This window comes from Pichia membranifaciens (assembly GCF_001661235.1).
Source record: "Pichia membranifaciens NRRL Y-2026 unplaced genomic scaffold PICMEscaffold_1, whole genome shotgun sequence".
NCBI lineage: Eukaryota > Fungi > Ascomycota > Pichiomycetes > Pichiales > Pichiaceae > Pichia > Pichia membranifaciens.
In genome coordinates, this window is record NW_017566982.1 from 663,533 (window position 1) to 687,196 (window position 23,664).

The window sequence follows — 23,664 nt, forward strand, 5'->3', positions numbered from 1 at the left end:
AATTGTATTGTCTGAGGCCTTCGTGGGACACCTGAGGAAAATGAGAAGCATTGACAGAGACGGAGCAGGAGAGGGAACTCATGAGAGTCGGAAACACGGAGCGAGGAGCCAGGGAACCAGGGAGCAGGCGCACCAGGAAGCTACTGCGTTGAGGAAACCGTTTTTGCAGTTACTCTGAAGCCCTAAGGTTCAAGCGACCCGCCACCATTCACCCGAACTTCACCCGACCATCAGCCAGAACCGCTTTTTCTATGGGGATTCCGAAGCCTGTGTTGCAGATAAATGCGCAATGCATTGCCATAGCACACACAGTGTGCTCGTCGAGTGCGTTTCTCGCTGCGTTGGCGATTGGGTACACGCTTCACTTTGAAAAGATAGTCAGAAACGAACACTACGGGTACCCCGACGAGTGGTTTCCGAGTGTCTCGGCGACGATCGGAGATAGGTATCCCGAGCGGTCCGTATTCCAGATATTGATTGCCCTTACTTCAGGCCCACGATTCTTGCTCCTCTTTTTCACGTACGTCAGGCTGTACCAGCCAAACTCTTCTCTACCCAAGGTGGCCATTATTTCGGGCATTGTGAGGACAGTCACGTGCGGAGGATGGGTGTACATCACCTCGGGCGACGATCACGACTGGCACGACATCTTCATGATTGCCTACATTGTCTTGACGTTGCCGTGGACCATTTCGGTCACAAAGTTGTCTCCTCCGGGCTCGGCGTTGAAGAAGTACAGGAAGTACACCGCTCTCTTGTTTTTTGGAATGCTCTTCCCCTTGATATACCTTTTCATTGAACACAAGGTGAGACGGATTCCAGGCTCCTACTCCTACTACGCATACTGCGAATGGAGCTTGATCGTATTGGACGTTGCCTTTGATGCTTGGTCCATCAAGGATTTCAAAGACCTGTATCTTGAAGTCAGACCGTCGGATGCGGACGACGAGTTCTTTTCCCTGAATTTCGGCGTCCAGGCTCCGACTGAGGATGGAAAGAGCAATTCCGGCCACAAAATCTCAACGGAAAAGTTAATACCTCGGAGATCCACCGAATTCAATTCTTCGTATATCCAGATCGTTATCAACATTATCAACTCCTATCTATTTTGGTCCATCTTCACTTCGCTATTTCTATGCATTTGGTACTTTCCTCTTTGGTTCATGGGTATTAGTGGCTACGAGGTGGTCATTGTGAGTTCTTTTAGTCCAATTCTGCTGTTGAACGAAAAGATCAAATCAACAGCCTATTCTGCTCCGAACAGGATGAGACTCTATGCCTGTCTTTTTGGTGTCGGTGCATGTCTCATTCCTGATCCAACTTTACGTCTTCTTTCCATCAGTGTCGGGAATTCTTTTGCGTTCATTTCGTTGACCACCGAAATATCTCTCATCGGATCAACCAGATCAGTTTCAGCCATCAAAAGCTATGCCACCACGTTTATGCTTGGCCTCACATTATCCTCTATATCTAAGTTTGCATACTGGACCAACAACCCTGTCTGGCCAATTATGAATGATAAGACTGGAGGCTTTCCTAAGACAGGGTTGTTGATAGGTCTGATTTCAGCCTACTACACTGTCATTCCCACTAGCACAATAGCTGCAAAGCCTAAAGAATTGAAAGAGTCTTCGGAAAAGTCAAAAGCGGGATCCACAAGGTCAAAATCATACATCTTAACGAGTATCGGGTTTGGTGCATACATGTTTTCTCTCCTGGCAATGTTGACGGACTCATCTACCATGATTCTGTGGGTTTGGAGCGGCTACCCTACTAATGGACCTTCCCCTGTTCCTCATGGTGCCGTTACTCTTGCAGTTATGTGTATCGGTACATACTGTGGATTCTACAATCCATCGCTTTTCAAGACTGTGAGCGTTTTTGGTGCTATTGGTTCTCTTATGCTTTACTTCTTTTCGGGATGGCTTGGCTATTTTGGAGCAACTCTTTACACGTTTTGGTTATCATACATTTCTCCTGTATGTTTTGAGAGGATCTCAATCCATTATAAAAACATAGCCAAAGTCATGTTTGCAGCTACAGGCTTCATGACCATATTGGTTTTGATGCACGTTTGGGTTGTTGCATATGCATTTGTGCCTGGTGGACCATTATTGCGTGAAAGAACAGACATTGTTCTGGGCTCATCTGTCTTATCCATCTGTCTCCTGATGTATAAGGCGCCTCCTATTGATCCAAAAGATGCAAAGGCTACAAAATATGTGGCCAAATTTGGAAATTTTGTCATCTCCTTCCTGCTTCTATCTGCTATTATTGCCTTCAACCGTTTTCAATATGAAGTACCAAAACCTTACCATCCAAACTCAAGATTGGTAACCGCAGGTATCTGGACCATTCATTTTGGTTTAGATAATGATATGTGGGCAAGTGAATACCGCATGCGTGACTTGATTCGTGATGCAGAGTTAGATGTTGTTGGACTTTTGGAGTCGGATACCGAAAGAATCATTATGGGTAACCGTGATCTGACTCAGAGAATAGCTGAAGAGTTGAACATGTATGCTGATTTTGGACCTGGTCCTAATAAACATACGTGGGGTGCAGCACTTTTGTCTAAATTCCCTATCTTGAATTCCACACACCATTTACTACCTTCACCAGTTGGTGAGCTAGCACCTGCTATCCATGCAACTCTAGACATGTATGGCACCTTGGTTGATGTTGTTGTTTTCCACTCGGGCCAAGAAGAGGATGAAGAAGATCGAAGACTCCAAAGTTTGGAGCTACAGAGAATCATGGGTAGCAGTGACAGACCCATGATACTATTAAGTTATTTAGTAACTACTCCTTTGGAAGGTAACTACAATACCTATGTCAGTGATAAATCTGGGATGCATGATATCGACAGTAGTGACGATGATCGTTGGTGTGAATACATCCTGTACAAAAAGTTGAAGAGAACAGGATATGCCAGAATTAGTAGAGGCAGTATAACGGACACTGAACTTCAAGTTGGTAAATTTGTTGTTCCCCATGAAAAAGACTATCTTGACGGATACTCTGATGTTAAAGTACCTGAGGTTTGGATTAATAAAGATAAAAGGTTTCCCTCCATCTTCAGGGGAGAAGGCATCGGAGAACACCGGTATCACGTGTTTGACGAACCAAGGTACTTTATCCACTAGAAACTATATGCGACACACTCGTTTGGAGCTAATAATGATTTGACATGTAAAAAATATACCTACTTCTTTCGCTAATATAATAGAAATAGATTGTAAACGTGACGTCGCCGTTGCCCAATTTTGTAAGGAACGTTTTTTTTTCGGTCTTCGCACCACTATTTTGAAAACTTGACGCCAGCCACATGCAATTAGCCCAAAAGGGAAGCTTTCAGCCAGCCACCCTTTAGTACACCGAGACCTAAGACGGAGGGAGTAAAATAAGGGGGATAATTTGGGTTTTGTTTCATCATGGTTACATCCAATGTATATAAGCATCTGTGGACTTAAATTCTCTGATTAATATGATCCATCATATTCCTTTGTTCCTGTGAAACTGTTTTTCCTACTTTCGATCGAAATAAAGTTATTGCGAATACAGAACTAAAATCCAACTATCATCCACAGTCAAACGCACAATCATATATGGCCAATACACATATATCTAAACTTTCATACTTGGGAGATCCTCTGGGCTTTGAATTTCCTTCTTCAGAAGAATCGTTATTACCAAATGATGAAGAGCAGGAGAAGATTGAACGTGCCGGATCGATATTCATCAAGTCTGGCATGAAAAAAGTATCTCCATTTCCAACAGTTTCGGAGGGATCAGAGCGAACGACTGGCAAACACATTTTTGCAGCAATTATTACCGGAAAAGGTCAAGCTGATCCTGCAAATAATAGTAAGACGGAAGAGATGGAGGAAAATGGCATTGAAGATAACAAAAGTGATGCGATAGTTGATAAAACATTTGAGAAAGAGTCATCAGAGAAGACACGGTCAAACACAGAAGAGTCACATTATGAAGACCAACGTACTTTTCTGCCCCAAAACTCATTGATCAGGAAAAGGGCATCCCTACGGCAGGTCAATTCTATCAGCTCCTTTGTCAATCCTTATCTGCGGGACAGCTTACTTAGAAAACATCAAAAAGAGATTGCAAACGACGAAAATTTGAGCAAAAGGGTGCAATCAATGGAATTGGGGGTTAGAGCAAGCCCTGAAGTTGCTGATCTTGCCGAGTTAGAGGAAGAGGATGTTGAGTCTGAAATTGATAAGGATAAACTTGAAATTCCGAGAAGAAGTTCCAAACGTATAACAAGATTGCAAAGTATCAAAAAATGGAGTCAGCTGACTCGGAATAGCTCCATGGCCCATCGAAACAGAAATCTGAGCAGAAGCAACACCAAGAAATCTGTAAATACGCTTGCCAATGACCCCAAGAGGTACCGTCACAGCTTCAAAAGTGTTGACCTATCAGGTTTGGATCAGATTCTTGTAGAGTTGATGAATGTCAAGGAAGGGTCCGCGATCAATACTCGCCAGAACTCGACACATAGCAAAACGAGTATTCGAAATGCCCATGAAAACTTAGTCAAAGATGAGTCTAGTGAGGTGAACGTAAAACCGTTCAACGTCAGTAAGAGCATTTCTCGGAATCGGAGTCTGAAAAGAAGTATCACTACAGCGAAAAATGAGATGAAAACGATTTCAGAGCACTCCTACGCCTCTTCTGAACCTAGCAGAACCCACCATCAGGAGACCGGTCTTCCTGGTGGGAAGGAGAGCGTGAAGGTGGATAGTGGATGTGAGTTGAAAAGGTCGAATGCGGTGAAACGTAAGCCTGTGTTGATTGAGTACTTGCTCAAGATACTGAGAGCGTTCAAAGAGGCTGGTAAGAAGTGCTGGAGAGTGATCAAGAGTCCGACAAGGAAGAATGTGGCGTTCAAGGGGAAGAAGGCTCCAGGCACGCCGAAAAGAGGCCACAAGAAGAAAATGACGATCAGTGAGCCCGTGTTGGTGGACATTGCAGACACGCCATTTGGCTCGCAAGTCATCAATATGGGAGATGCGGGGCCAGCATCGGCAGCGTCTGCTGCCGCATCGCCATCGTCGAGTGCGCCATCGGCGGCGGTGACCAGCGGTTCCAGCAAGAGCGCAGCAGCAGCTGTGCCGGTCACGGAAAGACTAAGCACAATTGCGTCCATGGGCGAGGACGAGAAGAGCAAGCACTTCTCTGTCGAGGACGGGGCTGCCCGCGGGGAGCCGGACCGCCTGGAGGAGCTGTGGAGACAATACCTGAGTGCGACGATCCGGAACCGGATCGACATGAAGCTGGACGTGTCCAAGCTCGACTACATCGAGCGGGTGAAGTCCATCCAGAGCCACCCGTCCCGCCGGGAGTCGATCGAGCGGAGCGGGAACGTGCAGGTGGAGAAGATCCTGGACAGATACATCGTCTCTGCGGAAAGCAGCCGGGCCTCCACCATCACGGCCAGCGTCAGCAGCGTGGCAGACAGCATGGTGACTGCGCCGCTGTACCGGTCGTCGTCCGAGGCGGCGTCCTCGCACACCCGCGTGTCCACGCGGACGTGGGCCACCATCGACAGCGACAGCGACGCCGCCTCCACGAGCAGCGTCTCCACCATAGAGGAGGAAAGCGACTTCGACGGCCTGCGATCCGGCCGCTCGTCTGTGTCCTCGCTCGACCCGACCCAACCCTCCGAGGACGTGAGCGACGTCTACGACGACTACAGCATGCTCTCGGACGCGGACGACCCCGCCGCCCGCCACAGCGACGCCGGCGTCGCCACCGCCACAGGCACCGTCGCCAGCAGCTACACGCTGGGCCACAAGCCGTCTGCACGCACCCTCAAGCCGTCTGCACGCATCCTCAACCTCCAGGGCGTGCTGACCCGCCGCAACAGCGCCGTCTCCAGGACCCGTCTTGGCGGCAGCGTCTACTCGACCAGCGTGTGTTCCGCCCCCGACACCGACCGCTCCGACGCCTTCTCCTTCACCCGCAGCGTCCCCAGCGTGTGCCGCGTGTAACCCGTATAACTCATCTTTATAGACACAACGACCCATTTGTAATCGCACCCTGCCCACTGTCATCCGCCGACGACCGCGTCAGCTTTTTTCTTCCCTTTCCGAACGCCGGCACGCCTGACGCCCGCCAGGCCCGAACGCCGAACACCGAACCAGCACCGACCACGCAGCCCGGACCGCCTTTGCGGTGGTTTGCCCCGTGGTTGTCAGCGCCAGCCCGTGTGTGCCAGCCTCGGGGTTACGTGGGGCCGGGGCCAGCAGTAGCCAGACTCGGCGTGGAGATAACCCCGGCGGCCGGGCGTTAAGCACTATCGCCGCGCACCGGGAGCAGATCGGTTCGGAGGGACAGTTTTTTTTCGCCTCGGGGCAAAGCCGCATCTGGATACGAGGTCTGCGGGAGAGGGAAGGGACGTATATAACGACAGAGAGCTGCCCGGGATGGCAGGACAGGGGGAGACGAGAGAGGGGAAAGGGAAGGGGGTGGGTGAGGAAGTGTTGGGTTGGTTCGTTTGACAGACAGATAAAGCAGCGGCTCCGCGCACACAAGGCAGCACACGCCACACACACAGCGTCTTGGTAGCAGAAGCAGACAGAAACACACCGAACGTTGGCAGCCAGGCAGAAAGTTTAGCGCCGCAGTAGGAAAAGAAAACACCGTGGATCGATGCACAGGTCCATCCAGAGCCAGATGATGCCTATCACAGAACTCGCCGACACCTTGTCGTTCGGGCTGGTGGGGAAGATCAGAAGGAAGACACACGTGCTCGAGGACGACGTGCAGTTGGTGCAGGAGAAGTGGCGGTCGCAGGACCGGGCCACAGAGCTGCACGGCTGCGAGGCCCGTGCGGCCGCCGCCGTGGAGGACAGCAAGGACACCATCACGGCCGCATACAGCTTCAACGACTCCGTCATCCGCCAGAGCATGCGGCGGCGGTCGGGCTCGCCGGCAGCGTCGTCGTCGTCGGCAACCTTGTGCGACAGCGGCTTGAAACGGTCTGTGTCCATGCAGCAGCCGTCTGTGCGAGACGGCCGCGTAGAGCAGCGCAGAGAGTCGCTGCCCCGCTGCTCGATTGCCCGCTCGTTGGACAGAGACATGCACGCCTTCCGCCGGAAGGCCGGCGACACCATCAGCTCGCTGACGAACAGCGGCGTCAGCATTTCCGACAGCGCCACCGACCTCGTGAGCGGGACGTCCTTCTCGGTCGGCACAGGCTCGAGCGGGACATTGACGCCCTCGAAGGTCCCCACCCCGGCCGCCAAGAGCCAGTACCCGGTGCTTGGCAGTGGCGCCAGCAGCAGCGGCTACAACAGCCACTACTACGCCGGCACGCAACTCGCCAGCCAGGACGCGGAGGACACAGACACCTCCTCGATCTCCTCCTTCAGTACGTCCAACGAGTTCCGCTTGGTCTTGGACGACCAGATCATCCCCGGCGTCTCTGGCACCGCCTCTGCCGGCAACCCGCAACTACAGCGGGTCCCTGGCGCCAGTCGCCCTCAAGAGATGATATTTCTCGCCAACTAATAACTAATCACAGCATTCCCCGCCTCTCTGAAACGAAATGCACGGTAATTGAAAGGGGTGGCCTTTTCTCTTATTTATTATCTTACTTCCGACTATATATCTTAACGTGCTCCATGATCCATAACAGCTTCTTTGCAGCCCTTATCGCCCTTAGGACCTCTTTGCTCGGGATATATATAATCTAATCTAATCCAATCGGTAACTTGGTAATTGCGAAAAGCTAGCATTATTAATTTGTCATACATATGTGTTTAGAAAAAGCGAAATTATCTTAGTGGGAATAAATCACAAAAACTCCTCGTCAACAACTTCTTCAAGGGTGGGACTCATTGTTCTCCGAACAGGGACTGGAACAGGCGCTTCCTCTTCGCCTTCCCCTTCGCCTTCCCCTTCGGAATCAACCTCCATCTCGGTAGTCGTGTTCGGTAGGAACACAGTCTTCCGCTGCAAAGTCGTGTAGTTCTTCAAAAAGTCTGGCGATGACCTTTCCGAAGTCCGAACGTCTCTTCCGAGCTGAGACTCACAAGACTCTCCTCCGATGACGCCGGAGTCAGATACATCTGATGCCGAAGATACCGGTCCTGGTACTCTTGCGGTGGCAGAGGCTTTGTGCTCCTCAACAGCTCTTTTTTCTTCAGGCTCTGCTCTCTGAAGCGTTCTATCTCCTGCTCCCTCTCTTTCGTATCCAACTTCTCCTTCAATTGCTTTACCCCCTTCTCCACCAACTTGGCGCAAAGTAAAGTGAGGGGAAGCATTCTGTCTAGTGGTATCAGTTAATAGATGCTGTTTGTTCTGGTCAGCGTGCTCATCAAAATCATCTACCTCATCGCCCTCGTCAACTTCCTCGTGTTGCCTTGGTAGAAGAAGACAATTGTCAGTATTTATACAATCATCGCTGATTGGTATCCTGATCCCGCAAGACTCCGAGCCCCTACCAACTTTTTCACCCCTGTCATCTTTTCTAGCCTTTTCCGCACCCACAACGGCAGCGCCATTCCTGACCAACCGATCAGTAGAAGGCAAAAGCTTTAGGCTTAGACCGTCAAGGATATCAGGGAAGCCAAATGCAGTGGTCTTGATCTGGTACGACGCTCTCTTGGGAATGGTGACAACCATCTTGTACCCGTTATCCAGGATCTTGTAAGTGATGTCTCTGTCGAGATCGATGTTCGATGGCAAGTTGATGTTTCTGTAAAAATTATCTCTGGTGGATCTCACAATTAGAGATCTCTCAACCTGTTTCAATGCATACCCGTTGAATCTATGCATGTAGGCGTAATTGCTGCGATTCACCCTTTTGGTTAAGACAACGTAATAGTTTTCCAAATCCTGCGTCAAAAAGACTTCCGGTTGGTTTAACTTCTGGACCTGTCTCTTCTCCTGTTGCTGTTGTCTGTAGACATATTGCCTCTGCAAGTTGTTCAGCAAGCACAACTCGTTCAGGTCCGCCAATCCGTGTGGCGCCTGTCTGTAGTATTCTGGTTGTGCGACGAAAAACATTATTGATAGTGGTCTGTTTGTTTGTTTTTTACGCTTTTGAGTTCAATGTTGTTTGACTCAAATGGAAAAGATTGAATTTCAGTTTTATCTCCAAAGTTTGCAACCTTTTTTCCAATGGTGGAGTGAAAGCTTGTCCTTAAATACGCTTCCGGTGACAATCTCTCGACGTTTGTGCCACCTCCGTCAAATCTTTAGACGAGCCCCCTCATTTTTTTTTCCAGAATATTCGGGCACTTTTCCCCACGCAATTTCCGTTTTGGGAAGCCTAAGCCGTTCGAGAACCTTCCAGGAACATTGTGAAGGTGGACAACGAACACAAATAGTACGGAAATAATACTTCTACCAGTCCACTAAAGCCGGTTGCGAGTAGCTGAGTCTATTAGGGGATATATACAGTTTATGAGTGCTTACAAATGTGAAAAGACCGGTTAGACGGCAAATGCTTTTCACGAGTAGATGAAGTCGGCATTAGAATAGAGCTCAAGCATTGGGTTTTCACCTGATTTAGTCTTTGTCTTCTCGACTTCGGCCCACTGAGTAAGAAACTCGGCATGAGAGCACGTGCTACTCACATTTCCAGTTACCTGTCTATAAAGCTCGTTAATGGCTCTGAAATCTGTAGGGAACATGATATCGAAGTATCCTTGCTCCACCATATATGTGTCTGTGTTCACCATGTTATCTTTGTACATTGTCTGTACAGTAGGCGAGTTGTAGCCCTTGATTGTCTTGTCAAAATGAGAAAAGTCAGATGCTAGTATTTGGTGCTGTGGGAAATATTGCTTGAGGATTTTGAAAAGCTTGTAAAGTCGGGTTGGAATGTACTCTGGTTCCGTAAGATTGTCTCTTAAAGGATTTAACATATTCCGCAACTTCATCCAAGGGTAGAATTGATTGATTGGATGTCCGCTTAGTGATTTGATAGGGTACTGACTCTCTTCTCTCAACTTTAAAAACCCCTTAGTCCACGGCTCGAGCTCGGGAGAGTAGTACTCCTGAAAGTCATTATGTTCATCGATCACTACATAGCCTTGGAATGGCTGCTTCGTGTCAATATCAAATCTTACCACATCGTGTGAAAGATTGTCAAAAACCTCCAAAGCGATAAAGAAGCAGGGCTCGCTCACCAGTGTGTCCCATTCCAAAATAGACTTGTTAATGACTTCAACCTTATCCTTGTGCTTCTCCAATCTTGAGTTCTGCTTATTGAATAACTTCGATGAGATCTCAATAATTCTATACTTTGTTCTTGCATATACCTCTGGCTCATTTTTTTCTAAATAATCTAGTATGTTGAGCATCAAGGTACCGTTACCAGCACCGGCTTCATATATCACAAGATCGTTATATGGAAATTTGTTTAATTTGTAGTTCACCAAGATATAACGGGCCAATGCCTCACCATAGAACGGCTGAAACAATTCTGTTGGAGTATGCCATAATTGTAGTGAAGGTTTCACTATTTTATCTTGCTCCGTTTCGACGGTCTTTGCTGGACCTGAAGCTTTACTTTGATTTCCACCTTTGTCTTCGGATTTGCCACTTTTTTTCGGTCTTGGGATAACTTGTAAAGTTTTGGTATTTTCTTGGTCATACTTGTCGTATGCTTGCAACCATTTCTGCATAAACTCATCTTGACCAGCTAAATGATTATAATCAAAAGGCCTATCTGGTTGAAAAATGACAGCCTCTTTGGCAAAATAACCATAGTTAACGTTATATAATGAATCATCAATAAAGTCTGAAGTTAGCATCTTGACTGATGTCGGTCTTGTGGCTCTTTTGTTCAGCTTTGCAGGAGTGGTCATTGGGTATCTAGAAAATTTCTCTTGGTTCATATTTAAATCCATTGATTCCACACCACCCTGTTCAAAAATCAATTTGAGAATGTTTGAGTGAGGTTGAGGAGGTTGACCTTTTTCATTTTCGGTAGGAAGTCTATATTGTAATGTTTCAGGGAAAACAGAATAATCATGAATGAAAGTATCTTTTGTTTTGCTCAAATCTTTCTTCATCTTAGATATTGCCTTTCCCTTAGCAGATATTTTTGTGTTCGGGGTCTCCACTGCACCTTCATTTTTGTTTTTCTTTATCAGAGATTTACGAGTAATGGACCTTGTCAGTATGATTGCCTTACTGCATCCTTTTTTTTCTCTTAGTGGTGTCCGTGATGCTAGAAAAAGCATGATCACCTGTTCTTTCTGTAGAAGTTGTTTTCTGGATGTGTTCAAAATGGTTTAGAATTAACTTTTGGCTACATACAATCCAATATAAATCTGGAAAACTCTCAATATTGTTGTATTCATGTTCATTGAGATAAATCAGAATTTGAGGTGTACGGATTAGTGATCGGCGCGTCGGTGTTTCCTGCTTGATCAAAATTTGCTATTTTCCTTTTTTGTATTTTTCATGTATCTCCATGATTTTCTTCTATCTGTAACAGCATCACATTTCCATCTGTTTTGTTTGAGAAGTAGAAGGAGAAAAACTCACAGTCAAGAGAACATAATTAAAAATGGGTGTTCCAGCACTTTTCCGTTGGTTATCCAAAAAGTACCCAAAGATTATCTCTTCTGTCATAGATGAAGAAGGACCTGAGGTTGACGGTATCGAACATCCTATCAACTATTCCGATCCTAATCCAAATGGAGAATTGGATAATCTTTATTTGGACATGAATGCAATTGTGCATCCCTGCTCTCATCCTGAAAATAAGCCTCCGCCAGAAACTGAGGAAGAAATGATGTTGGAAATTTTCTCATATACCAGCAGAGTCTTAAATATTGCAAGGCCTCGTAAACTATTAATGATTGCAGTGGATGGTGTTGCCCCAAGAGCCAAGATGAATCAGCAGAGATCTAGGCGTTTTAGGTCTGCGAAGGATGCACAAATTGCGCACGAAGAAAAGCAGAGAGAATTAGCAGAGATGGAAGCTAGAGGTGAAATCATTGACGAAGCCATCAAAGGAAAAAAAGGCTGGGATTCAAATTCCATTACTCCTGGTACTCCATTCATGGATATTCTTGCAATGAGTTTGAAGTATTGGGTTGCTTATAAGCTCTCAACTGATCCTGGATGGGCTACTTTGCAAGTCATCATTAGTGATGCATCGGTCCCTGGTGAAGGTGAACATAAGATTATGAATTTTATCCGTTCTCAAAGATCAGACCCTGAATATGACCCTAACGTTTCTCATTGTATTCACGGTTTAGACGCAGATTTGATCTTTTTGTCATTGGCCACGCACGAACCTCACTTCAGAGTTCTTAGAGAGGATGTTTTTGCAAACGATCAATTACAAAGACAACTATCAACAAGAGATAGGCTACATATGGATGAAGCAACCAAAGAAAAACTTAAAAATCGTAAGCAGCCGTTTATTTGGTTGCATATTAATGTGTTGCGTGAATATTTACAAGTAGAGTTGAACGTCCCAAGATTACCTTTCAAGTATGATTTCGAAAGAGCAATTGATGACTGGGTTTTCATGTGTTTCTTTGCCGGTAACGATTTTCTACCTCATTTACCATCTCTTGATGTGAGAGATAGCAGTCTTGATACCTTGGTGGGAATATGGAAAGGATTATTGCCTGGTTTAAAGCACTACATCACTTGTGATGGTATTTTGAATCTAGATCGAGTAGAAAAATTGCTTGCTGAACTCGCTAAAAGAGAAGATGGAATATTCAAAGCAAAGCACGAGCAAGATGTGCGTAGAGAAGCCAACTTTAAGCGCAGAAAAGTTGAAAGAGAACAACAGAGTATTGTAAATAACCAGCTACTGAAGACAGTCAGTAAGGGTAAAGATAATGCTCCTCTCAATCCATCACAAAATATGACGTTGACCAATTTGAATTCGGGAGCAATCTCGGGTGGGTTGAAAATGACCAATAATGATATTGTCAAAAATATTAGTACGATATCCAAGGCCAATACTACGAACCAGAGTGTTGCCGACGTTTTGAGACAGAAGATGGTAAATAATGTTAAAGAGTCCTCCGAGCCTGCAGAAAAGGAAGAACCGATTGATGTTTCTGATTCCAACGACAAAAAGAGAAAAGTCGACTCCGTTGAAATGGAAACCAGCAGCACTGCAGACACTGAAGATAAAGATGAAGATGTTGAAGATGAAGACATTCGTTTATGGGAGCCAGGCTACAAAAGTAGATATTATCAACAAAAATTTAGAACAACAAACGAAAAGGAAATTTTCCAAATCAGAAGAAGTATGGCAAAAAGCTACGTTGAGGGTATATCATGGGTTCTCTTGTATTATTATCAGGGCTGTCCATCCTGGAACTGGTACTACCCTTATCACTATGCTCCGTTTGCCGCTGATTTCACTGATTTGAATGATTTTAAAATCGAGTTTGAACAAGGTACCCCATTTCAGCCGTTTGAACAATTAATGAGTGTCCTTCCTGCGGCTTCTAATCACAATTTGCCACAAGTCTTCAGATCACTGATGTCAGAACCAGATTCTGAAATCATTGACTTCTATCCTGAAGACTTTGAAATTGATATGAATGGTGAAAAACAATCTTGGCGTGGTATTGCACTTTTACCATTTATTGATGAAAAAAGACTATTGCGTGTCGTACGTAAGCATTATAACCAATTAACGAATGATGAGATCGAAAGAAATAGTCATAAACATGAAGTTTTGTTTGTCGGTAAGAAAAGTCACTACTACAAAAAATTCTCAAAACTGTATAACCCAGAAAAGAAGAAAGAAGAGGTAGCTTTCCATTTTGAAAAGACTCATCTCGCTGGAATTGCCAAACCCCATGAAATGTATCAGCCTGGAGAGATTTTTAAGTTTCCTTTCCAAAGTATCAATGATGAATATAAAGATTTAAGCACTGCAGATTTCATGATGGTTGAATTTCAAATGCCGCCAAAGGTTTTAGGAAAATCAATGATTTTAACAGGCTACAGACCACATAATCCAGTGTTGACCCAGGAAGATAAGGAAAAAATTATGTATTACAGAAACTACAATAACCGGTATCAAAATAGAAACGAAAATCATTCTTCGGGTATTGATTACAGCAAACATACTGGGCCAGGTCTCCCAAGTATGTATAATTTGAGAGCTGGGGGTTACAAATTCTTTTTGGACATGTACAGTCAAGAGATCGCACATCAGCAACAAACAGCATCTTTCAACCAAGGTGCAAACAATTTCAATGATATGTACCAGAATAACTACGACACTTATGCGAACCCTGCTGAGAATTACAACAGCTATGGGGGTAGAGGTGGCAGAGGTGGTTATGGTGGTAGAGGGGGCTTTGGCGGCTATGGTGGTAGAGGAAATAGAGGTGGTTACGGTGGAAGAGGCGGTTATAACGATGGAAGACGCGGTTATAATGGTGGAAGAGGTGGCTACAATGGCGGAAGAGGTGGCTATAACGGTGGAAGAGGTGGCTATATGAACTACAACAACAATAGATACTAGGAATGACAATTCATTTTTGTAACTTTTCACATTCTTTGTTTTCCTGTGGAATGCATTTCTACCCAGTATAATGATTTGCAATCACTTCTTTTCCAAGAATAGTGCTCAGCGCCAAATCAAGCTTTTCCTTGTAATCTGAAAGTAAATTAAGGTAACTCTGAAAAAGTAAGTTACGTGTAAGATAGTGTCGAATTAAAGGTGTCTACATTTTGCAATTTCGAGTAAGATGGTCGAGTGTAAGCTTTGTCCAAAGTAGTCTACTGAGATATAACCAGTTGAACCAGTTGAGCCAAGTATGCTTGACAGCTTAGCCGATTTTTCAGCTTTGCCAAAAAGGGCACTCACCAAAACAAGCGAATTCATTATCAGCTTTTATTTTTTGGTACGCGTAACAACTTGCATGAAAAAGCTCAACAAGACTTTCATCAGAACTTAACAGGAACTCCTTGCGGTTGGATAATCGTTTAGTCAGGGATCTGCATATGCTGATCGGTCAAATGGAAAATAGTAAAGGTGACTATGTGCAGAATCGAGACGGAAAAGGCAAAAGCACCTTATTTAGAAAGGAATTGGCTCTACGAGAGTCTAGCCATGTAAATAATATAAAGGCTAACCAATCGCCTGGCTTTGACATACAACAACTTGCAATGAAAGTGGACAGAGTGAAAAAGAAAAGTCGATTTCAAGATGAAAACACGGATAGACTGACTCTTTTACTGAAAAGTCACGTCCATAGAATTCAGAAAAAGGGTCATGACGGCGCAGATGTTCTGAAGACCTTGAATCAAATAAGGGAAAAGTCGAAGCAGACATGTTCGAATTTTGGAATTGATAGATATCCAGCATCAGCCCTTCGACCTGCAAATTGGGGATCGGGAGCTAAGAATGAAGGCTTAAGCCTCAAACTTCAAAGAATTGTTGAAAAAGCTAGAGCAGATACCTCGCACGCCATCCAAAAGGTGGATTCTACGGATACGAGCTCTCTGCTGTTCCTGGGGGTTGTGAAGCGTGTCCAGATGTTGAGTAAATCACTGAAGGTTCTTGAGGTTGTACCAAAGAGTGGAGAAAGCGAGATTTGTTTCAAGGTTGGAATAGTGTGTTTATGGAATGAGTGGGTAGAAGTAGGAGAAGATGATAACATAGTATTTCAGGATTTGGATGTCCCCAGTGTTGACGATGAGATGCAATGGTCTTTCAAATGGAAGAAGGTGGTTGGCTCGTAGGTTAGAGGCGGCTTTATGTGACTATTAAAAAGTGTCTATAGATATATATATACAGGTGAGGTTTTGTCCTCATGGATTAGTGATCCTTTTTGCTAAAAGATGTACAAATTGTTCAAGTTCTGGGTCTAATCCTGCTTCCAACAATAGGGGCAAAACACGATCGTTGAAGTCAACGGCAGTTTTCAGATCAGCACAAGCTGTAACGAGAGGAAGTGCAGCCTTCAAAATTGAAATGTCATTTCTTATTATAGCGGCTTGAATTACTTGGTTGAAATGAATCCAGTTCTGTCTGTTGGCATAGACAGATATTAAAAGAAGATCTATCTCTCTTTTCATGGCACGATGATCATCGTTAAGTGAATCTGCCACTTTGTTAGATAGTCTCATTAAGTGATTGATCGTTTTAGAATGTCTCACTATTTTTTCACTGTTAATTTCAGGATTTTCTATTATATCTTTAATAGAATGGAACAGAGTGTTATCGATTTGTGAACCAGAGACGATAAGCAAAGGGATGAACTTCAAGACTTCTTCGGTCGTTAATTTGACGTTATACTTTTGGATTATGTTGGAAAACAGGGTATCTCTTTTTTTGAACGCCTCTGCTTCTGATTGGAATTTCGAATTGAATTCTTCAGATTGGAGTAAAGTGTTGAAATAAGAATATAGTAAGTCTGTGTTGATTGCTAGACCTGCAGAATACATCAAATTCAAATGGTCCTTTATCTTTGCAAGTGGAGTAGACTTTGGCTCAACGATGTGAGACTTTAATAGTTTTTGGAAATGAAAAGAGTAGTTATCAAATGTGACATCATATACGTCAAAAGCGGAATCGTTCCTTTGCAAGGCTGATGAGTGGAAATACCTTATGCCTCTGAAAATATCATCTGAGTCCTTTCGCATGTGGGAGCGTTCATATTTTTCTCTTTCAGATTCATCCGACCATAAGTATTCCAAGTTCAAATCCATTCTTCTCTCTTCCGTTAACATGTGAATTATTATACCATCACTCTTGGTATCGGTCATCACCCATGTATTTGGCTCTGCTCCGTAAGTATTCTTAGAATAGCCTGGGGCCTTCTTACCTTTCTTTTGGAGCCTGCGATGGTACCTGGCCAATACGCCGCTTTTGAGAATGCCTTCGGTTATAGGCAACTGATGCAGGTTGTGCTTGATATAGAAATCCAACTGAGTTGAAGCCTTCTGCAAATGCTTTGCACTTTTACCTGTGCCAAGCACCATGAAATCTGCCATGTCATAGGCTCCTTCGGCGACACTATCGTCATGTTTTTTGTTGCGCATGTCGAAGACAAGCAAATCATCAATACCTAGCTCTTGAGCAAGGTAGACGACCAAGTTTTCCAAAGTCTGGGGATGATTTTCAGGAAGAAGGGGTAATTCAATTTGCTTCAAAGGAGAGTTAATGCTGGGGGACTCTTCAGGATTGAGATACCACGGAGCGTCGTTTTTTGAGAGTGCTGACGTGGTGAATGGCGAGGTGAAGGATGGAGAGGACATTTTGGCCGGAGACGGGAAAGCCCGAGACGTCAAAGCCCTAGCCAGTGTCTGGCCTCTGGTGCATTTGAGCGATCTTGCCAACATGATGCAGTATATGTTCGCTATCTGACCAGGCTATCTGAGACGTGGCAAACGTGATAGTAGAGTGTTGCTGCTGATGATAATAAAGCTGAAAATTAAAGTACATATCAGTAAAAAAATGAAGCTGGAAAAAAAGCTAGACATGAGGCCCGCGACAGGACGTTTTGTTGTAGTGGTAGCATGATAACCGAAGTGATAGGAAGGTCTTTAGTGGAAATGAAGCAAGCCTGCGTTGTTTGACGGAAATGTACGTTATTTCTATGTAATACCTGCAGGTATAGGAAGTCTCATTCTGAAAAACAATGTTTTGCGTAAAGCTTGATGTGTAAAAAAAATTTGGTGGACAAGCATACATTTATCAATTGCAGAAAATGGCTCATGAAAAGTTGAAAACAGGTAAAAAAGATGATGTAGAAAGATGCGTTTTCTACGCTTCAACTTCTCAGTGTGATCCAGCAACATGAGCTACTTCCATAGAGAGTGGGTTCTGGCAGCTAAATATGGAGCCCATGCCGGTGCTTTCCTGCCGCAGGTGTCACCGCCGCTTTTCACTCCTTCCGCCGTCCCCCAGATTTTACTACACTGGCTACACATCGTCTACGTCTGCTACGGACTTCTGCTACGGCCGCTGGCTGCAGTGGTCACGCTGTCCACGCTCGTGTTCTCTTGAAGACCTGTTCTCACCAGATTACAACCCCTGTCTCAGCCTTCTCCGGCCCAGCGGTCAGCCCGCACCTGCCCCGTTTGGCAGGCCAGCCAGCCAGGGAGAGAGAAAAAGCTCAGCGGAGAAGAGGTCCGGGAGACCACTAGGAGGGGCAAACGGCGCCGTTGTAGCCAGGGGGTCGCAGTAGGATGTAGACAACACGTCAAGACAGAGACGGAGACATACAGACACCATGCAGAAAACAGCGAGGCCAGACAAGCTGGCGGCTGTGCCACCGGCGCCAGTGCTCCCGATACAGCTATGTAACAACACGACGGATGACGGAGTCACGGACACGAGCACAAGCATCCAACGGAGCAGCGGCACAGCTGGTAACCGTCACAACAGCAGCAGCTGGTGCGTCAACTGCAGCGTGACAGACCCGCTGATTGTCGAGGGAGACAACATGGGCAAGTACACGCTGTGGAATGTGCGGTTCAAGCTGGCCAAGGGCGGCCACATCACCGTCAAGAAACGATACAGCGATTTCGAGAGCCTCCACCAGGTGTTGGCCAGGCGATACGGAAAACAGGTGGTTGTGAACGCCCTACCGCCGAAGAACAGTCTCTTCGAGGATCGTTTCTCCGGCGAGTTCCTCGAGCGGCGCCGGAGCGGCCTAGAGTACTGGCTCAACAGCGTCGTGCTTGACCCGCTGCTGGGCTACTCAGGCGAAGTCCGCCGCTTCGTGCTCCTCAACCCCAACGCCGCCGACGGCAGTCCAGGCAGGCCCAGTGGTGGTGCATACATCATGTCGTGAAGGCCCGGCCCGTTCTTCTAGAATACGCGCAGTGATTAATAATGGCGGGCGGCGCCCCCGCCGAGGAGGGAGCTGGCCAGAACCGTCTCCCTGCTGAGAAATGCCCGGTGGGACGCCGGGAGGGTGCTGGATCGGCATGGGCGTGTATAAATATACTGTTTCCGGCTGTTGCTTTTCCTCGTTTTCTGAGGCCGTCGTCCCCACAAACGTGCTGGAGACAGCGTCACCTCTCTCCTGCATGCATCTTGGTCACCTCGTCAACCAAGCGTCTCTTCCCCTACTCCTGAAACGAGCAGCCACCAGACAACACCCCCCAACCAGCGCATACAGAATGGTCCACAACAAAGTCACGATCATTGGATCCGGTCCTGCAGCACATACTGCTGCCATCTACTTGGCAAGAGCCGAGATGAACCCGGTGTTGTACGAGGGTATGATGGCTAACGGCATTGCGCCAGGTGGCCAGTTGACCACCACGACCGAGATCGAAAACTTCCCAGGTTTCCCAGACGGGTTGACCGGTTCCGACTTGATGGATCGCATGAGAAAGCAGTCCGAAAGATTTGGTACCAAGATCATCACCGAGACCATCTCCAAGGTTGATTTCTCATCCAAACCGTTCAAGCTCTGGAGTGAGTTCTACGAGGACGGTGAGCCAATCACTACCGACGCTGTGGTTATCGCCACCGGTGCCTCTGCCAAGAGATTGGGCTTGCCAGGTGAGGACACCTACTGGCAACAAGGTATCTCTGCCTGTGCTGTGTGTGACGGTGCCGTGCCTATCTTCAGAAACAACCCATTGGCCGTTATTGGCGGTGGTGACTCTGCCTGCGAAGAGGCCTTGTTCTTGACCAAGTTTGGCTCCAAGGTGTACATGATTGTCAGAAAGGACCACTTGAGAGCATCCACCATCATGCAGAAGAGAGTCGAAAAGAACGAGAAGTTGGAGATACTCTACAACACCGTTTCCTTGGAGGCTAAAGGTGACGGCAAGTTGTTGTCCCATTTGCAGATAAAAAACACTGAGACCAACGAAGTCAAGGACCTTCCCGTCAACGGATTGTTTTACGCCATAGGTCACACCCCGGCCACCCAGGTGTTCAAGGACCAACTTAAGACTGACGAGACCGGCTACATTCTCACCAAGCCAGGCACCGCCTCCACCTCCATCGAAGGTGTCTACGCCGCAGGTGACGTCCAGGACAGCAAGTACAGACAGGCTATTACTTCCGCCGGAACCGGTTGTATGGCTGCGCTGGAGGCAGAACACTACTTGTCCTCTTTAGAAGCATGATCAAATTTTCATTCCCTTCACGTATAATATATATAACTCTCTTCGAACAACTAATGTATAGGTAATTATGAGAAATAATCGTCCTTTTTTCTAGCACTTCGGGCCCTCGCTGTCGGTCTTAGGCGAGAGCACTCACCATACAAAAGTTTATCTATTAGCTATGTATAGGGCCTCTTTGCAGGAGCCTAAGACTTGGAATGTAGAGCAAAGGCATTGCTTAACTTCCAAGCCCTCCGATGTCTACGTCCAGCCAGTCAGGAGATGAAGACCAGAACGCATTTTTGGCTAAAATACCCCATCCTCTTTCATCTTCAGGACCAATGATATCGTCATCGCAATCAACGTCGCCTTTGAACTTGAACGGTTTCCCACTAGAAGTGCTGATCATAGTGCTATCTTACGTAGATCCGTTAACTCTTCGAAACATTCCGCTTGTCTGCAAAACCTGGAACAGCATTTTGCAAGACGATACCATCTGGAACGCCATCTTCAAGCTCCAATATCCCTACAAACGAGAAATATTCTCTTCGGTGACGAGATCGACACAATTCAAGACTGAGTTACTTCATAGAACTCAGTTGCGCTATAACTATCGACGAGGTAGATTATTGACACAGCAATATACAACAAACCATTTTGTCAGCGGTAGCTCGATTGCTATTGACTGGAGCAGAAACAGGTTGACCATCATCGACCTTCCCCGTTCGGCAATTCTCACGTGTGACATACGAAATGGCAAAAGCCCGAAGTTTGCCACAGATTTTGTTCCGGAAGGTGTGACAAGCTATGATGCTGGAAATACATCAGGCTCCCTTCATGGAAGCCGGGTATTGGTATTTGGCCGCTGGGATGGTTCCGTATCAGGCGCTTTAATCGACTGGAAAGGTCTAGTCTTGTCGGATGTTCATAATTGGGGGTCCATGTCTGGTGGTAGGGTGACATGTGTCACTGCATGTGTCAATTCTTCAATCTCCACGAATTTTGCTGCTGAAAAGAAAGCCAATCTGCCTCCTATATCTTCTCTTACTCTATCGTCTCCTTCCTCGATTTCATCTTCCACAACAACCTTGTCTTCAACTTTGAAAAAGAACATAATTACATCTCCTCCTTCATCATCCCATAACATATTGACAAAGTCAGGAATGGCTGGTGCTTTTAGTGCTGATGAAACAGGAACTATTAACGCCTGGGATATCAGAACAGGCGAGTGTCTCTGCGAGTACAAAACAGCAGTTAACAGCAAAATAATTAAGCTCCAGAGTGACGGTAAAACTGCTGTCATTGTGTTGTTCCAGAATGGAGAATTATGGTTATTGAGAAACGTATTTGGATCACTAAAAGGAGATGATGTCAAGGTCAAGTTTGAGAAAATAGGGCAAGTTCCCTTTGACCGCAATGGACTAATCACCCTTAACCTATTTATCGATTATGGAGGTGAATCGGTAGTTGTGTGGAATGAAATTGAGGTACTAGTTTTATCTTATTCAAACATATCAGAAGCAAGTCGTCAAGTTCAAAACCATGATAACATTATTAGCTACACACCACCCGAGCGTACATTGATAAGCTCAGTTTCTTTTGAAAGCAACGATAAACTTTTCATCAAAAGAGACCCGAAGATAGTAGGGTCAGATCCTTTGTTGGCAGCCGTTTTGCTTAATAATGGTATCGTTGATGTGATAAATATCCGTGAACCTCCTTCTTCTACAGCGTTGGAACCGATTAACACAATCGTTCCAAAGTTTTTAAGTGAACATGAATCTGGAGTTTCAATGAATTATTCTGATACACGAACTTCACCGGTTGCGTCCGTATGTTTAAACTCTTTGGTTTTGGCTATTTCGAACCATCTAGGTAAAGTTGAGCTCTTTGATGTTATGACCGGTGAATATTTGAGGACAGCTATAGATCGAGTAGGGAAAAAGAAACTCCAAGAGCTTGAAGGCCTGTTACCAAACAGACTAATAAATAGCTCGATCAAGGTTTATCTTGATGACTCTAGCACGAGGGGTGTTTTAATAATAGGTTCTCATATCCAATATTTTCTTTGTGGAGGGCCTAAGAATGACGATGATGCTACAGGTGTCAAGAAGAAGACGAAATCAGGGAAGCGTGGTAACGATAAGAAAGGTGATTTTAGCGAAGACATGAAACATTCTATGAGTGTATACGAGGAAGAGAAAATGCAAAAGAAGAAAGAACGGGAGTTGCTTGCCAAATACAACGGTGAAGGACTTGATGATGAAAAGGACCAACTTAATATGGCCATTGTATTGAGCATGTCGTTGAACGAGACTGGGAATAAGAGGGAAGATTATAACCTGAATGGAAACTTGAACGAATCGAGTGATTCGTACCATGAGGATGAAGAGATGAGACAGTTGAATGAAGCTTTGAAAATGTCGTTGAATACAACGGAAACAACTGAAACAACTCCTATCGAGAACCATTCTCTGGCTGATTCAAATCAGCAAACAAATACGGAGACGGAGACGGATCCAGATATAGAGACAGACGAAGATCTGTTGCTTGCCATTGAGCTCTCGAAGCAAGAAAACAACATGGACTGGGAAGCTGTGGAAGATCGATGGGAAAGTCTTGTACATAAATGAAGTGATTCAATTATCCTTTTCTAGTTACTGCATACCCTGATATTTTTTTTTCAATTATTTAGCAAAAATTATAATGATACATATAGCTTTGTTTTCTTATTCATATAGATAATTGTTCACCTGATCAAACACTCACTGAGTAACTTTTTACTTGTAAATCCAACACAGTCGCCATTGGTATCATCAGCAGAAGAGATTGAGTTCATCATAGCTGGAGACATGATTTTGACGGCTCGGACGTGACAGTCTTTACCATTTTGGTGATTGGAAATGAACTTGATTTTGATCATGTAACATTTAAGGAAGCCGGAGTTGCTGACATTTTCAAATTCAATATGTTGCCATCCGACAGGTTCTAAAAACTCCTTTGTTGTGACTTCAATCAGATCGTGTTCTCCGGTGCCTGCCAGAACGGACAGCTTGTCCGGCGTGTAAGATTCATCCACCGAGTAGTTGAGGAACATGCTGATTCGTTCAATATTCACACATTTGGTAAATCTAATGACAAGATAATGTGGCTGCTGGCCATCACTCTGCCAGAACGTCAATGCAGAGTCATCACGTATTTGCTCGATATCGCATCCTTGTTTTGCAGACGATACCTCCCATGCAGCCAAGTTTCCAATATCGACCAACCCATTTGAGTTCAACTGCTGCAATCCTTTCACAAATAGCATCTCATCGCTATCGTCTTTACAGAATTCGACATTGCTTGCCAACTTCATCTTAAAATCAAAGCTTCTACTTCCAGTTCTAGTTGGCCTCAAATCCAGGTTTTGATCCGAATCCAAATCGTGGTCTAGGTTCTGGTCCAAGTCCATGTCCACCTCCATTTCTTTTGCGTGACGAGAAATTTGGGAGGGCTCACAGTGAAGAATGGAATTCAGTGCTGTTGCCCACCTTCATTTCCCCTAGTCTGAATGCCCCTTATAGGGCATGATAGATAACTCTCACCTAATATTTTTCAACTCTGCTT

General features: G+C 45.4%; 12 protein-coding genes across 12 annotated transcripts; 7 read left to right on the forward strand and 5 right to left on the reverse strand.

The window, feature by feature from the left end:
- Positions 1 to 71: 71 nt before the first annotated feature.
- PICMEDRAFT_14161 (hypothetical protein) lies at positions 72 to 3,300 on the forward strand. Its single transcript, XM_019160252.1, has one exon. The coding sequence runs from the start codon at positions 252 to 254 to the stop codon at positions 3,144 to 3,146; it is 2,895 nt and encodes a 964-aa protein (XP_019019734.1). The 5' UTR covers positions 72 to 251; the 3' UTR covers positions 3,147 to 3,300.
- Positions 3,301 to 3,377: 77 nt separating this feature from the next.
- On the forward strand, positions 3,378 to 6,347 carry PICMEDRAFT_84575 (hypothetical protein). The gene has a single exon (XM_019165009.1). It carries the CDS (start codon positions 3,609 to 3,611, stop codon positions 6,015 to 6,017), a length of 2,409 nt encoding a protein of 802 aa, XP_019019735.1. The 5' UTR covers positions 3,378 to 3,608; the 3' UTR covers positions 6,018 to 6,347.
- Positions 6,057 to 6,535, reverse strand: PICMEDRAFT_84520 (hypothetical protein). The gene has a single exon (XM_019165007.1). The coding sequence runs from the start codon at positions 6,390 to 6,392 to the stop codon at positions 6,096 to 6,098; it is 297 nt and encodes a 98-aa protein (XP_019019736.1). The 5' UTR covers positions 6,393 to 6,535; the 3' UTR covers positions 6,057 to 6,095.
- PICMEDRAFT_84574 (hypothetical protein) lies at positions 6,348 to 7,681 on the forward strand. The gene has a single exon (XM_019165008.1). It carries the CDS (start codon positions 6,679 to 6,681, stop codon positions 7,537 to 7,539), a length of 861 nt encoding a protein of 286 aa, XP_019019737.1. The 5' UTR covers positions 6,348 to 6,678; the 3' UTR covers positions 7,540 to 7,681.
- A 143-nt stretch (positions 7,682 to 7,824) lies between these two features.
- On the reverse strand, positions 7,825 to 9,039 carry PICMEDRAFT_56843 (hypothetical protein; the record flags this gene model as incomplete). The annotated part of the gene is made up of 1 exon (XM_019163202.1): positions 7,825 to 9,039. One exon carries the CDS (start codon positions 9,037 to 9,039, stop codon positions 7,825 to 7,827), a length of 1,215 nt encoding a protein of 404 aa, XP_019019738.1.
- A 324-nt stretch (positions 9,040 to 9,363) lies between these two features.
- PICMEDRAFT_14165 (hypothetical protein) lies at positions 9,364 to 11,265 on the reverse strand. The gene has a single exon (XM_019160253.1). The coding sequence runs from the start codon at positions 11,052 to 11,054 to the stop codon at positions 9,486 to 9,488; it is 1,569 nt and encodes a 522-aa protein (XP_019019739.1). The 5' UTR covers positions 11,055 to 11,265; the 3' UTR covers positions 9,364 to 9,485.
- A 3,620-nt stretch (positions 11,266 to 14,885) lies between these two features.
- PICMEDRAFT_84815 (hypothetical protein) lies at positions 14,886 to 15,758 on the forward strand. The gene has a single exon (XM_019165011.1). The coding sequence runs from the start codon at positions 14,983 to 14,985 to the stop codon at positions 15,721 to 15,723; it is 741 nt and encodes a 246-aa protein (XP_019019740.1). The 5' UTR covers positions 14,886 to 14,982; the 3' UTR covers positions 15,724 to 15,758.
- Positions 15,384 to 17,393, reverse strand: PICMEDRAFT_14168 (hypothetical protein). Its single transcript, XM_019160254.1, has one exon. It carries the CDS (start codon positions 17,239 to 17,241, stop codon positions 15,793 to 15,795), a length of 1,449 nt encoding a protein of 482 aa, XP_019019741.1. The 5' UTR covers positions 17,242 to 17,393; the 3' UTR covers positions 15,384 to 15,792.
- A 963-nt stretch (positions 17,394 to 18,356) lies between these two features.
- Positions 18,357 to 18,716, forward strand: PICMEDRAFT_19965 (hypothetical protein; the record flags this gene model as incomplete). The annotated part of the gene is made up of 1 exon (XM_019162148.1): positions 18,357 to 18,716. A coding segment is annotated over one exon (360 nt), but the record flags the coding sequence as incomplete, so codon positions are not given.
- A 102-nt stretch (positions 18,717 to 18,818) lies between these two features.
- On the forward strand, positions 18,819 to 20,160 carry PICMEDRAFT_14171 (hypothetical protein). The gene has a single exon (XM_019160255.1). It carries the CDS (start codon positions 18,883 to 18,885, stop codon positions 20,074 to 20,076), a length of 1,194 nt encoding a protein of 397 aa, XP_019019743.1. The 5' UTR covers positions 18,819 to 18,882; the 3' UTR covers positions 20,077 to 20,160.
- A 124-nt stretch (positions 20,161 to 20,284) lies between these two features.
- On the forward strand, positions 20,285 to 22,814 carry PICMEDRAFT_14172 (hypothetical protein). Its single transcript, XM_019160256.1, has one exon. The coding sequence runs from the start codon at positions 20,313 to 20,315 to the stop codon at positions 22,686 to 22,688; it is 2,376 nt and encodes a 791-aa protein (XP_019019744.1). The 5' UTR covers positions 20,285 to 20,312; the 3' UTR covers positions 22,689 to 22,814.
- Positions 22,805 to 23,365, reverse strand: PICMEDRAFT_29285 (hypothetical protein; the record flags this gene model as incomplete). Its single annotated transcript, XM_019162584.1, has 1 exon — positions 22,805 to 23,365. One exon carries the CDS (start codon positions 23,363 to 23,365, stop codon positions 22,805 to 22,807), a length of 561 nt encoding a protein of 186 aa, XP_019019745.1.
- Positions 23,366 to 23,664: the final 299 nt, after the last annotated feature.

Bases quoted from the DNA above. Each gene is read 5' to 3' on its own strand.
- PICMEDRAFT_14172 (XM_019160256.1), top strand. From the start codon at position 20,313: ATGTCTACGTCCAGCCAGTCAGGAGATGAAGACCAGAACGCATTTTTG.
- PICMEDRAFT_14168 (XM_019160254.1), bottom strand. From the start codon at position 17,241: ATGTCCTCTCCATCCTTCACCTCGCCATTCACCACGTCAGCACTCTCA.
- PICMEDRAFT_84815 (XM_019165011.1), top strand. From the start codon at position 14,983: ATGCTGATCGGTCAAATGGAAAATAGTAAAGGTGACTATGTGCAGAAT.
- PICMEDRAFT_14171 (XM_019160255.1), top strand. From the start codon at position 18,883: ATGCCCGGTGGGACGCCGGGAGGGTGCTGGATCGGCATGGGCGTGTAT.
- PICMEDRAFT_14161 (XM_019160252.1), top strand. From the start codon at position 252: ATGGGGATTCCGAAGCCTGTGTTGCAGATAAATGCGCAATGCATTGCC.
- PICMEDRAFT_84575 (XM_019165009.1), top strand. From the start codon at position 3,609: ATGGCCAATACACATATATCTAAACTTTCATACTTGGGAGATCCTCTG.
- PICMEDRAFT_84574 (XM_019165008.1), top strand. From the start codon at position 6,679: ATGCACAGGTCCATCCAGAGCCAGATGATGCCTATCACAGAACTCGCC.
- PICMEDRAFT_84520 (XM_019165007.1), bottom strand. From the start codon at position 6,392: ATGCGGCTTTGCCCCGAGGCGAAAAAAAACTGTCCCTCCGAACCGATC.
- PICMEDRAFT_14165 (XM_019160253.1), bottom strand. From the start codon at position 11,054: ATGAAGAAAGATTTGAGCAAAACAAAAGATACTTTCATTCATGATTAT.